General features: G+C 36.3%; 1 protein-coding gene across 11 annotated transcripts in view; it reads left to right on the forward strand.

The window, feature by feature from the left end:
* dzip1.L (DAZ interacting zinc finger protein 1 L homeolog) overlaps window positions 1-14684 on the forward strand; it is a 31711-nt gene that overhangs the window by 9662 nt on the left and 7365 nt on the right. For 6 of the 11 annotated variants that reach the window (XM_018245143.2, XM_018245146.2, XM_018245145.2 and 3 more), the window contains exons 5-14: window positions 650-817; window positions 1380-1547; window positions 4432-4599; window positions 5409-5457; window positions 6145-6216; window positions 7200-7250; window positions 10939-11069; window positions 13226-13388; window positions 14400-14514; window positions 14609-14662. In XM_018245143.2, the coding sequence (XP_018100632.1) occupies window positions 650-817; window positions 1380-1547; window positions 4432-4599; window positions 5409-5457; window positions 6145-6216; window positions 7200-7250; window positions 10939-11069; window positions 13226-13388; window positions 14400-14514; window positions 14609-14662 (1139 nt within the window). 11 annotated transcript variants of the gene reach the window in all.

Raw genomic sequence — 14684 nt, forward strand, 5'->3', positions numbered from 1 at the left:
GACCAGGCCTAGTGCAATCTAATGCCTTTAGACCAGTGGGTTCTGTTAAAACTGCCTCATAATGACCATGCCAAGGTCGAGGACTAAAGATGGCCATACACTGTAAGATTTGCTCGTTTGGCAAGGTCACAAAACAAGCAAATCTTCCCTCCAACGGGCCCACCTTTGGTGGGTGATATCGTGATAATGCAATCGTTTGGCCCCAGGGGATATGAAAAGTCGGAGCGAGGACCGCATCAATAAACCAATATGGTCCTTGATCCGACAGAAAAATCAAACCTCCCTGATCGAGGTCTGGCCAATTTTTGTGTGTGGGGTTTTCCAATATTGTAAGAAATCTCTGAAAGTTTGTCTCTGTTCTTGCTGAGACCTGTTCCCTAAACTCTCTTGAGCTCACAGTGTAATGCAACACCTCCCTCACCTTGTTCCATTGCAAAGTGGATTCTGCTTTTTATAGTGGAAAAGCAGTGAGATCCATCACTTCACAAGGATACAAGGTTGCACGACCCTGTAAGCCTCAAGGGCTTGTAAATGTTCTTGTATTAAGGGTTCATTTTATTCCATAGAGTCTGTATACCTGTGAAACCCACATTTTTATTTTTGCATATTTTTGTTAAGATAACTAAATGTTCTTTTTCTTTTAATATAGATTCAAGAAATGGAGTGCCAGAAAGCATTTGAACAAGAGTTACTAAACAAGTTTAAAAGCTGGAAAGAGGAGGAAAAAGAAAAACATGCTGAAGAAATAGCTAAAGTTAAAGGCATGTTTAGTAAAGAGCTTAAAGAATTAACTATGAAGAATGCCTCTTTAGAACAGGTAAGCAGAGAATAGGTCTTTCTGTGGTACATTCAATTGTGTTACCTTGCTCACCAAAGCCTAACACTTTTTTGGAATATCATACTCCCTAACCCTAAATACCTAATCCTGAATTACTTCAGGGTAAACATTATGGCCTGTGGAAACCAGGCATTTTATCTGCCAACAAGAAGTGACTGACTGTGCCCATGCAGCTTATTATTTACAGGCCAATTTTGTTAAACTAAATGATATGCTTGTCCACAAACAGAAAAACATCCATATACTGTATAATATGGTCTAAAACACTGATCTTTTGATCAAGAATGAAGTACCTGTATTTAGTTTTTTTTCTTTTTTTTTTGTAACTTGAATTACTTTCAAAATGTGTGTAAATATTAGAATCTGCATACAACCATGTGGTGAGTATGAAAAGTGTGTCAAAAGCAATTAAGTAACTTTTTTCTTAGGTTGGAAATGGTTCTGTTACAGTTACGGTGAAACTCCAAATTTACATTCCTTCACTAATATTTTATTATAGCTATAATGTATTTACCAAACATAATTAATATTTCTTTAATAGATTCATGAAATGGAGCAGCACAAAACATTTGAGCAAGATATGCTGAAAAAGTTTAACAGCTGGAAAAATGAAGAAAAAGGAAAACATGCAGAAGAAATGGTTAAAGTGAAGGATATGTTTCAGAAAGATATTAAAGAATTAACAATGAAGATTGCGGTTTTAGAAAAAGTAAGTGGATAACTGCTTTTAATGAGATATCATCGGTTTATGATATAGTTCTGCCTTCCACCCATTGATAAATACATTTCTAAAATCCCATTGGAATAAATAGAACATTTTCATTTATGAAGTTTTAAACTCGCATTGTGATAAATCTGCCACTTATTGTCAGAGGTCAAAAAACAGTGGGGAATAGTAGGTTGAAAAAAAACACTCACTTTACCTGGTTAACTGCTAGTTGGTCCCTGAGGAAGAAGAAAAACACATCTAACGCTATTTTAATTTGTCTCAGGTGGGGAAAAATCTTTTGCACCTCTTTTGCCAGTTCTTTTTTGAAACTATCTAATGTGTCTGCACTTCAGCAAAATAATCCAACCCCAACTTTGTAGCTTTCACTATGGAAAATCTTTTTCCCATATTAGAGCTTTGTTTAAAGGAGAACTAAAGCCTAGCCTGTCCGCAGCCCCCACTATAAGCTCCCTCTCCGCAATATCTATTGTATAAAGAAGTTTCCCTGTGTGTAAACCTGCCATAAAACAGAGTTCAAATGCTGTTGCCTTCAGCTCCTTTTCTGCCTGTCCATCAACATGACCTTGTAGTAGCATGCACAGTTAAATCTATGTCTTGAATCTGCTTCAAATGTGTATGTTCCTGCAGATCTATATAAGTGAAATGACAGAAGAGAATCTGAAGACTGGGCAAGATAGCACCTTTGAACTCCCTAGTCAGCTCTGCAGTTTTATGGCAGGGAACCTCTCAACACACATCTTTTTACTATTGCTCTTCTTAAACAGCTTTATTCCTATGAATTTCTTACTTCTGAGTTAAGCCGCTTAGTGTTGCCTTTAACTCTTTTACATTTTCTTCTTAAAGGAGAAATCGGTCTGTTCGGGGAAAAGAACCCGTACCCCAATCCCAGTTAGACCTCCTCCCCCCCAGGCTAACTACCCCCCTGGGGAGATGCCCCATACTCCATACTTACCCCTCGTCGCAGATTCTTCCAGCGAAGTTCCACGCGTCCATCTTCTGCGTCCTCTGTAAGCTGACTGCGAGATCGGTATTTCTGTGTCGGTATTTCGATCTCTGTCAGCTTACCGAGGATGCAGAAGATGGACGCGTGGAACTTCGCTGGAAGGATCTGCGGCGAGGGTTAAGTAAGGGGCATCTCCGGGGGGGGTAGTTAGCCTGGGGGGAGGAGTGAGGGGGGTCTACCTGGGGTGAGGGGTACGGGTTTTTTTCAGAACAGGTTGATTTCTCCTTTAAGGGAATAAATTAAGAACAGTAATAATATTTAAATAACATTTTAAATGTCAACCTTTTGTGCACAATCATGTTTTTATAGGTCTGATTTCAAAATGCATAGGCCTATAAGATCAGTTTATCTTGTAGGGGGTTATAGATGATTTCAGTTTGGCCAGTCTTTTATCGAAGTTACATAACTGACAGCGACGCAAAACTGTTAGGTGAATGCCAAACAGGGATAAAAATGGACCTGCTGAAATACCCGGTACCTACACTGGCATTACCATCCTGTCCCGCTTGCACCCGGAACAATTGTGTCGGCCCGGTGCATGCACACGTGGCTGATTTTTGGTGATGAAAAGCAAAAGTTTGCACTCGAGCCGAAATCAGACATGTGTCTGCATCCGGGCTGCTGCGGGTGCAGGCAAGACGCGATGCTTTTGCCAGCTCGGGCTGATTCTAAGCCTGCGATTTTCAGCCCTATCTGGCATTAGCATTAGGCAGTCTTGTGTAAGAGCTAAGAACATTGTATTCTACAAAGCTTATCTGCTATTTAACCTGTACCAATTCGCTCTGTTTCAACTTGAATGTCTGCCCCTCTGGCTAAACAGCAGCTTAGTTATATAGAACATAGTAGTGTTTCTAAAGCAAAGATATCCCAAGAACTCATAGTTATAAAAAGTCATGGTTTTATTAAATTGGCATATTAAAAATAGTACATACTGACCCCATATGACCCACCTTATGCATTTCAAAGGCACCTATGATTAAGTACCGGATGGTACAAAACACGTAATGTGGGTCATATGGAGTCAGTATGTACTAATTTAATAAAAATGTGACTTTTTATAATAAGTAAGTTCACTGGATATCTTTGCGAAGTGGCTATTTGACAGTGCCCTGGGAAGTGGGGCAAGTTCCTAAAACTTTATTGCCAATGCGGACTGGCAATTTAGACCCCCTTATTATATATATTATATATATATATATATATATATATATATATATCTATCTATCTATCTCTATATATATCTCTATATATATCTCTATATATATCTCTATATATATATATATATATATATATATATATATATATATATATATATATATATATATATATATATATATATCTATATATATCTATCCTGAAGCAAAGCACTTATTTTAGCAAGTGTAGGGTAACAGTACATTATATTTAAATTACTTTACAAGATATTTACTGTGTTTATTTTACAGTCAAGGGCATGTGGCTTGTGTTAGTCCACCATAATCTATATCATAATCTGTACTTGCTGCTCATTGCAGGGATGCTACATGTCTCACAGAAATTGTTCTGTATTTGGAATACTGCCTCACAGTGATAAATGGGAATAGTGTTTTGTGATACATGAAAACATTGTACTTCTGCTTTAAAATCAATTGTGTGTTATCATGTACTAATGCTTTACCCCATGTGGTGATATTTTTTTATTTACAGCAAAGTAACTCTATACCTGAACAGAGGCACACCCAATGGTTTCGTATCTTAACCTTTGAAATTATAGTTATATTTATTATGCAGATTTTGGTTTATTAAAGATCTCCAATTTTTGATTGAATATTTTTCGGTTATGATGTATTTTAACAAGTGTCCTTTATTTTATTTGTTTAGTTTCACGAGACAGGACGTCGGAAAACATATGAACAAGAGATGCAAAAAATGTTTCACAGCTGGAAAGAAGAAGAAAAAGAAAAACATGCTGAGGAAATAGCTAAATTAAAAAATATGTTTCAGAAGGAGGTTAAAGAATTAACTGTGAAGAATGCCTCTTTAGAAAAAGTAAGTGGGTAAAAGGCCTTTAAGTTCATAACTTAGCTCTGCCCACTATGTGTTAAAGTGAAGAAAAAAATTTGGAAGGATCACAGGCAAGGAAGGTAGCATTAAAGAAACAGTAACATCAAAAAATGAAAGTGTTTTAAAGTAATACAAATATAATGCACTGGTAAAATTGCTGTGTTTGCTGCAGAAACTCTATTATTGTTTATATAAATTAGCTGCTGTGTAGCAATGGGGGCAGCCATTCAAAGGAGAAAAGGCCCAGGTTACACAGCAGATAAGCTCTGTAGTACATAATGGTGTTATCTGTTATCCGCTATTTAACCTGTGCCATATAGCTCCGCCATTACTACACAGCAGCTTGTTTATATGAACTATAGTAGTGTTTTTGAAGCAAACACATCCGTTTTACCAGTGCAGGGCAACACTACATGATATCTTCATTACTTTAAAACACTTAAATTTTTTGGTGTTACTGTTCTTTTAAGGTAGAAATTAATAATGTTGAATAAAGGTAAAGGAAGGGCGGGAGGAGCTATAACGGAGGAAGGGAAAACAAGAAAGATTTAAAAAAAAAAAAAAAAAGTACTGTACTGGAGGTGCAGAAATGATGGCCAATGAATGTTTACTCCCCTTATCTACTGCTGAATGTAGTAACTGCATCAAGATGTTCAAGCATACTCGAAACTTATCTATATATATATATATATATATATATATAATATTTGTGTTTTTATAAAGCAGCAAATACTGTTCTTCTGCACTGTTTTCAGCATTTCAACTGCTATATCTTGTTACATTTTTTTTCTTAGGTAAAAGAACAGTCTGTAAAGCTGCCAGCTCCTGTCACTCCATATTCAGGCAAGTACCCCAGATATGCTCCCACAGCTTAATTATATAAACAAAAGTTTCTAAAGCAAACACTGCAGCTTTACCAGTGCATCATATTTGTATTACTTTAAACCGCTTTCACTTTTTGATGTTACCGTTAGGAGTGATTGGATGTGTAACATAATAGCCAGAACACTACTTCCTGCTTTTCAGCTCTCTTGATTTCCACAGATTGGTTACCAGGCAGTTACCAATCAGTGACTTGAGGGGGGGCACATGGGCCATAACCGTTTGCATTTGAATCTGCGCTGCATGTTTAGGGTCAATTGCAAACTCACTAAACCGTTATGTCCCATGTGGCCCCCCTTCAAGTCGCTTACTAACTCAGAGTTAGAGAGCTGCAAAGCAGGAAGTAGTGTTCTGGCTATTATGTTAGACATCACCTCACTCCAGTCTTTATACATTGCATTTTTGCCTAACTAACTATATTACAAACATTTTTTAGTTTGCACAGCCTATCTGTTTAGCCAGTTTTATTTTTACACTGAACTGTTCCTTTAACAAAAAAAGGACTGGACTTCTAAAAGCATCTATAGCTTAGTCATTGGTATACAGAATTATAGCAACTTTGTGAACTACTATGGTGTTTTTATGTTTCCTTTTAAATTTTAAAATGTTTAGCAGGTTATCATATCATAAATTATTTTTCTCATTTAGAAATCGTACAAGCTCCAGCACCACTGTCATCGCATCACTCGGAGATAAAACCTATTGCATCGTCATTAAGTGGTAAGTTTTTTTTTTTTTGGTTGTTTTTTTTTTATATTCTTTAAAGGGGTGGTTCATTTTAAGTTACCTTTTAGTATGTTATAAATCGGCCGATTCTAAGTGGCTTTCAATTAGTCTTCATTATTTATTGTTTATAGTTTTTTTAATTATTTGCCTTTTTTGACTCTTTCCAACTTTCAAAAGGGGGTAACTGACCCCATCTAAAACAAATGCTCTCTAAGGCTACACATTTATTGTTATTGCTACATTTTATTACTCTTCTTTCTATTGAGGCCCTCTTTTTCATATTGTAGTCTCTTATTTAAAGCCATAAATGGTTGCTAAGGAAATTTGGACCCTAATAACCAGTTTGCTGAAATAGCAAACTGGACAGCGATTGAATAAAAAGCTAAATAAATAAAAACCTCAAATAAAAAATATGAAAACCAATTGCAAATTTATCAGAATTTCACTCCCTACATAATACTAAAAGTTAACTCAAAGGACCCAGTGTGCAATTGACCATATTTTTACACACATTTCAGAGCACAAAGACTTGCCGCTGCCCTGACTGCATTAGTCAGTGGTGTAATGGGGAGGAGGGGGGCATTTATCTGTCTCGCAACTGGCCCTTCAAATTATTTGTCATTCAGACATGCAAATTATGGAATGGCAGGAGGTATAGGCTGCAATTGAGCCCTATACATGTACTACCTGTCCCTAAGATAATGGTCCTTGAAGTGTGGCTCAAAACGTTTGTTGGGCAATGTAAATCGAAGAGTAATGTTGAGTAAAACCTCATTCCATTTAGGTTTTCACTCATTTTACACTGTTTTTTTGGTTTTTTGTCGTCCCACCAATATATAATGCATTCCCCAGATTTTAAAATTTATCTTATACGATTTTTTTTCTGGTCCCCTGAAAAATCTAAAATGGGTGTTTCTACTGTATAAGAATGATTATAGAGTTTGCACGTTCATGTACTTTGTTTTGCTGAATATTAGACAGAGCCCATATATTGGATCCTATTGAAGAGCTTACAGAGGAGGAGCGAGGTAACCGCGTGTAGTCGAAGCATGTTACATGACCTACCTGTGCATTATATTTTTTTTTATGCATTGTTGTGTAATGTTTTAATATGGCCATACCTTCCCTTTAATTGGGGTACTGAACAATTAACAGCAGTGGATTATTTTTATGGAAACATTAAAGGGGTTGTTCTCCTTCCAAACACTATTTCAGTTCAATTGTTTTAAAATTGTTCCCCAGAAATAAATACTTATTTTTTTTTTTTTTTAATTACTTTCCATTTTTTTATTCATTTTTCGAAATCAAATTTTAATGTCCCTGTCTGGTGTTTGAGTCTGGCAGCTCAGTAATTCAGGTGCAGACTCTAAACTTTTATAATTTTGCAACATTTAATTGATACATTTTTCAGCAGCATCTCTGGAGTATTAGCAACAATTGTATCAATTGCAACAGCTGCCTGTAATGAAACTCAGGGATTCTGCTCATCAAGGACAAAGATAAGAAATGTTTCAACTAAATGTATCCAGTTTACAGGGTCGACGACCCCCTCCTAGAGCTGCTTTAGGAGGTGAAAAATTAAAGTTTACACTTCAATATTAGAAAAGCAGTCACACATAGAAAATAATTGGATAAAGTCTTTATTTCTGGTGAACTATCTGAAACCAACTGAACTGAGAAAAGTGTTGGAAGGTCAACAACCCATTTAAAGGGGAGGTGTGATCTCATTATGCATGATTTCAGTTATCGTTAGCTGTATGATTGAATAGCAAACAACTGTATGCATGTCTATGATCCCCAGCCCAAAGTGGCAAAAATTATCACAATAGCTATTCCAATGATAATACCATTGTTGTACAATTTTCCCATTATCTGCACACATTTACAGTGCTATGTTGCTGTCATATTATATGAATTGTTTTGCATGCTGTTTATCACTGATATATGTATCGCAAGATTTTCAATGCCATAGAGAGAGGACTCCGAGACTTCAGACAACTGATAATTACAATCATTAGGCAGTGACTAACACTGGCCCCTCCCATTGATTGAGGCTTTCCTTGTTCAACCCAAATGATTTTGCCATACTGCAGTTGTTAGAATTTAACTGGGCACAGTTACCCAAGGAGTGGACTTGTTATTCAAAGCTGATTACCTGGAGCAGTTACCCTGTTGTTCTCTGCCATATATCTTCCTGTGTACATGCAAATTATCGGCTCTATCCCACAAGTGTCCCAGTTCTTTTCATTCAATTACATTGGCCAGCTGTTTTGCATTCCCCTGACACAGCAGGGTATTGTGTATTTCAATGGCTTCTGGTAAGTGGCTTTGAAAAGCCAGCATGTGTTCAGGAAGTGCCAGCCCACTGCTCTAATAGGAAAACCAAGTAGCTATAGGCGACTTTCTAAACTGCTTAAACTGTTAATCAAAAGAAGTTTTTGTTTTTTTTTGTCTTTCGGTAAATATTGATGTAGGCAATGTGATTTTTTATTTCCCGATCTGTCTTCATAATATGTAGGGATGCACCGAATCCAGGATACGGTTCGGTATTCATTTTTCAGCGGGATTCGGACGAATCCTTAAAATCATGTGTCTTGACGCGTGGCTCTCTTTTTCCCTCCCCCTCGCTGATTTGCATATGCAAATTAGGATTTGGTTCGGTATTCAGCCGAATCTTTCACAAAGGATTCGGGGTTTCGTTCAAATCGAAAAAAGTGGATTCGGTGCATACCTAATAGATGACAATTTTTCATTTTCCCCCGTGTTTTCCTTTCCTCCTGTGTGTTCTGTACTCAAAAGTAAGATGTAGATTGCAAGATTTTCTTTTCTAAAGCTGTGGTTCACCTTCAGGTTAACTTTTATTATGTTATAGAATGGCTTATTCTAAGCAATTTGTCAATTGAGCTTCATTTTTTATTAGGTATATTTTTTGAATTATTCACATTCTGATTATTTACAGTTTTGGGGGTCACTGACCCCACCTAAAAAACAAATGCTCTGTAAGGCTACAAATGTATTGTTATTGCTACTATATATTACTCCTATTTCTATTCAGGCCTCTCCTATTCATATTCCATTCTCATATTCAAATCAATGCATTGTTGCTAGGGTAATTTGAACCTTAGCAACTAGATTGCAGTAATTGCAAACCTGCTGAATAAAAAGCCAAATCACACAAAAACCACAAATAATAAAAAATTAAAACAAATTGCAATTTGTCTCTATCACGCTCTACATCATACTAACAGTTAACTTAAAGGTGAACAACCCCTTTAAGGGTCACTTGTGTAGTCTGCTAGTAGAGTATTGGAACTTATATGTCTGCAGAACATTGTTTATTTGCAGATTTATGGGGGGGGGGTTTGTTTTAGTGTAGAATATGGACAGACATGATAGAAGATAGAAAACGGATAGCAGCGTTTCAGTTCGTACCAGTAACAAAGCTATGGTAAAAGAGAAAAAAAAGGTTTTCAAGCGGAGTATAAATAATAAAAACAGATATATTGTAAATAAAAAGCAGTAAGAAGAGACTGGCAATGTAGATACATCATAGAACTTTCTCCTCTACCAAAACTATTTTTTGCATAGTGAGAGCCATCATAATGGAAAAGCAATGGAAAATCTCCTCTGTGGTGCCACATGTCCCAAAGCATCTATTAATGAAATAAATAAAATTTATTTCACACTCCTGGAATCTTTTCCATAGCATCTGGTGCCATATATTGATGTTTTGCTGGTGCTGATAACACTTTATAAATTATAGATTGTCGAATTCCCTATGGGCCAAACTGTAAGTTATATCCTTATAATACACAAAAGCCATGAATATCTTGTAAATTATATCCTTATAAACGGTGAGTAGTGATGTCATCAGTTATAAACGGTGAGTTCTGATGTCAGTTCTGTCACATGACTCACTAAAATTTGTGTATTATAATTAATAAAGTACCCCCAGTTGTAAAATATGAGGATATTATAAGTTACCTCGGAGTTCCATGACCTGTATAAAAACACTCGGCCTTCGGCCTCGTGTTTTTATATGGTCATGAAACTCCTCGGTAACTTATAATATCCTTATATTTTACAAGAGGGGGTACTTTATTCGCTATATAAACTGCATGTTCTAATGTCAAACTCAATTTAAAATTTAGGGACATATACACTATACTGGGTATCTTTTTTTTTTTTACAGGTCATGGAACTCTGAGGTAACCTATATCCTCATATTTTTCAACAGGGGATGCATTAATTATTATAATACACAAGTTTAAGCGAGTCACATGACAAATGACATCACTAAGCACCAATTATAACTGATGACATCACTAAGCACTGTTTAAGGATATTTACAGGATATTCATGGCTCTTTTATATTATATCTTTATAAACCAGGCTTAGTGATATTATCGTTTATGAGTGCTTAGTAATGCAAGAAAAGCATTCAGCCTTGTGTCTTTATTTGGTCATGAAGATCATCGATAACTTGTAATATCCTTATATTTTACACCACTTTTATTTTTGGCTTTTTCTCTGACTACTTTGTTAATGTAACCCATATAATTAGAAGTCTTCTATTGTATTCTTCTGTCACTCTTATCAGTTTGAGGATAGATGTTTTCATGTTTAGCACCAAAACCATCTTTGTTTATTGTAGACTTTTTATGATTCTGTAAATATGTGAATTCTAGTAACATGATCATGTATATATGATTACAGATGTAGAAGCAGATGTATCAAGCTCACAGAAACCACATGGTTGGAAGAAGAACCAATTACTAGCTAAAGAGCTCCGGGCAGTTTTTGAAGAAGGATTGGCCGAAAAATTAGAGTCCCTAGGAGTGAAACCAGTAATTTCTTTTTTCTTTGTTTTGGTTTTTGGTTCGGTTTTAGGGGATGGGGGGCTTGGCAGGATTTGGCTGCCAAATAGATTTAGCAAACTATGTAGCATGTAGAGACCCTCAAATTAAATTATGCAAATGAAATTTCATGGCTGCTGCAATATAAGCACCCAGTATGTGTATTACATGCCATAAGACCCCCTTAAAAGTATGGAGACCCTAGAAACTATGTTACACATCCTGATGAATCCAATATTGCAAACTACCAAACTGCAAAGCTATGCTAAATGTATCGGTTTTACAACATTTCTAAAAATCATCTTGAAGCTTTCATTTTAATCCATGATATGCCCCACCTTTTGTAACATACCAAAATTAAACATCCTAAATTTGAAAGCCAGTGGTCTATGGAGCAATTTGATGCCTAATATGCATAGATTTACCAAACTATGTGGTGTACATAGGCACCCAAATGAAAATATGCATGTGAATTTCCATGACTAACACACACTGCTGCAATATCAGTACCCAGTATGTGTATTATGTGTTATAATACCCCATAACAGTGCGCAGACCCCAGAAGGTCATTTATTTTTGGAAAGTGCACAAAATGAGTAAATATGTCTTTCTATTCCAAACTACCAAACTGCAAAGCTATGCTAAGCTTAGCAATTTTTAGAACATTTTTTTAAAATTTCTGCTCAAAGCTTGCAATTTACACCATTATATGCCCCACATTTTCTAATTTGCTAGCATAAATCATCCTAAATAAGAATGCCAGGGATCTTCTGAACAGTTTGATGCCCAATATACATAGATTTACCTGTGTGGAGTGCAGAGGCTCCACACAGGTAAATGAAAAACATATGAAAATGAAACCAAATGAAAACATAGTACACAATTTTCATAGGCAAGTAATGAAAGAATAATGAAAAATATAAAATCACTAAAATTAAATAAAACAAATCAATGCATTATCTTTTGCTTTTAGTAATAAAATGGCTAAAAATGCCACAAAATCACAAAAGTGTAAATGTAAGTCTGTTAAAAGTATTTATGCCACCATCTACATTGGTTTTGCTGATGGCAGCTGCAGCACACACATAGTTTTTCCATGTGTCTCCTGCTGTGTAGCGACCCTGGGTGGCCCAGGGGTCACTTGTTCCTCTACGCTGCTCATTACATAGGGGCTGGGGAATGAAGGAGGGACTTTAAAAAACACTCCCCCGCCTGGAAGTTCTGCAGATCTTAGAATCTATGATCTGTGGCAAGGGTAGAGACACATGCTGTGATTCAGGGAGATTAGTCGCCCAGTGACAAATCTCTTCTTCGGGCGACTAATCTCCCCAAATTGCCTCCCCTGCCTTCTCGCCAGCTAGAGTGAAAATTGACGGCGGGGTGGCACTCAGAACGCTTCGTTTTCTGAAGTCTCCCGAAGTTTCCTCTTTTTTTTCATTCTAGCCGGTGGGAAGGCAGTTCGGGGAGATTAGTCGCCCCAAAGTAGAAGAGCTTTTTTGCCGGGCGACTAATCTCCCCAAATTGCAGCGTGTTTCTCTGCCTTAAAAGGGATAAAGATAACTATGTAAGTTTTTTGGAGGGTGCAGTTGTATTTGTTGAAAATAGGGATCCACCGAATCCAGGATTTGTTTCTGGATTCGCCCAGGATTCTGCCTTTTTCAGCAGGATTCGGTCAAATCCTTCTGCCCGGCCAAACTGAATCCGTATCCACATATGCAAATTGAGGGCAGAGAGGGAAATTGTGTGACTTTTTGTCACAAACAAGGAAGTAAAAAGTTTTCCCCTTCCCACCCCTAATTTGCATATGAAAGATTCGGTTTGGTATTCGGGCGAATCTTTCGTGAAGGATTCGGGGGTTCGGCTGTATCCAAAATAGTGAATTCGGTGCATCCCTAGTAGAAAAGGACTGGAGTTATGGGTGTATTAAGCAGGGGGAGATTAATGATTTTATTTGGTTTTAGTTTGGTGATTCTCTGCCAATAAATAACTTCCTTTTTTTAACTATAGCAAATATTTCAAATGTGTGTAAAATGGTAAGTTTTTTTTTTTTTGTTGTGTTTTTGTGAAATGTATGAGTACAAATATTTATCTGTCATCCGGTCAGCATAATCCAATGTGAGTTTTGACATATTCTTTTTCTTGAACAGGGTGCACGTGGTATCCCAAGTGACCACTGTAAAAAGATTTTGGAATCCAGTAAGCATGTTAGAGAGGAACGGGATAAGCAAATGCCATTATATCGGCAAATGCGGCAAAACCTCACAAGTAGTCTGAATTGCAAGGCTGAGGAACGTACATCTCCAGCAGCAGGTAAACCAGGTTCCACGCCCTTGTAACGTAGTTTTGTTTTTTCTTTCTCTAACACACAAACATTTTATAAAATGCAGCATTTTAAGCCACGCTAACAGTTTTTCTTATACTATTTGGAATAATGTTTATATGATTTTAACACAACCCATACACTTTAAACATTTTAAAAAAGACTTTGCATTCTGCCCTAGTGGGCTATGTATTGGACCAGGTGCTGAATCTCTTGTCCAGAAACCCAATATCCAGAAAGCTCTGAATTAGAGGAAAACCGTTACATTTTAATATACTTTTTTTTCTAGCTTTGCAATTGGTTGTCATTATTTGCATTTTAGAATTTTTGAATAATTTGCCTTACTCTACTGCCTCTTTCCAGCTTTTATTGATCACAGTAGTCAAAAAATATTGCTCTGTGAGGCTATAATTCTATTGTATTTATTACTTATTATTATCTTTCTATGCAGGCCCTGTCCTATTCAAATTCCCTTCTCCCCTTCAAATCATTGCCTGGTTGCTAGGGTAAATACAAAACTGTATAGCTGCTGAACAAAAAATTAGATAGCTGAAACCATAAAAAATGAGGACCAATTGCAAATCTCAGAATATCAATTTCTACACCATAAGAAAGGTTAGTTTTGAAGGTGTACTACTAAACAAAATATTAACCTTTTTACAAGTATTTATTTTTGTTTGTAATAGATCAGTAATGTTTTTCTAAGATGCATAAATATATTGTTTGAAAAGCAATCCTCTTGGGTTGATTTAATGTTTTTTTTGAACATAGGTCTGTCTGGGACTTCTCTGTGTGCTTTATACACAGCTCTTCTTATTCAGTAGCATAAGCAATAGTAACAGGCAGATATACCCAATCTCCACTGGAGGGCAGTTGTGATCAAAACACCTCATATGTCATATGCCTATAATTAAGACTTTTAAAAAATGCTTGCTTGTTAATGAAGAAATACACCAGCATTCTTTACGTTAATTTGTGTCTCTTTTTGATAATTAAATTAGGAAGCAGATCCTCCACTTTGCACTCCAAGTCTGAAGTGTCAGTATTAAAATCTTCCCAGAGGAGTCACCTATCCGATCAAAGATCTTCAGCATCAATGAAACCGACAAAGGCAAAGTGAGACTCAAAACCTACATATTAATGTAGTCTTTTATTTTACCATGATATTAATTATACAAAATCATAATATTTGATTTTTCTTCTTTTTTAGAGTTAAAGCTGTTTTATCAAAAGACACTTTTGCTAAAAAACCTCCAAGTATTAAGTAAGTTTCCATTTTGTGGTCA

This window comes from Xenopus laevis, chromosome 2L, assembly GCF_017654675.1.
Source record: "Xenopus laevis strain J_2021 chromosome 2L, Xenopus_laevis_v10.1, whole genome shotgun sequence".
Classification (NCBI taxonomy): Eukaryota; Metazoa; Chordata; class Amphibia; order Anura; family Pipidae; genus Xenopus; species Xenopus laevis.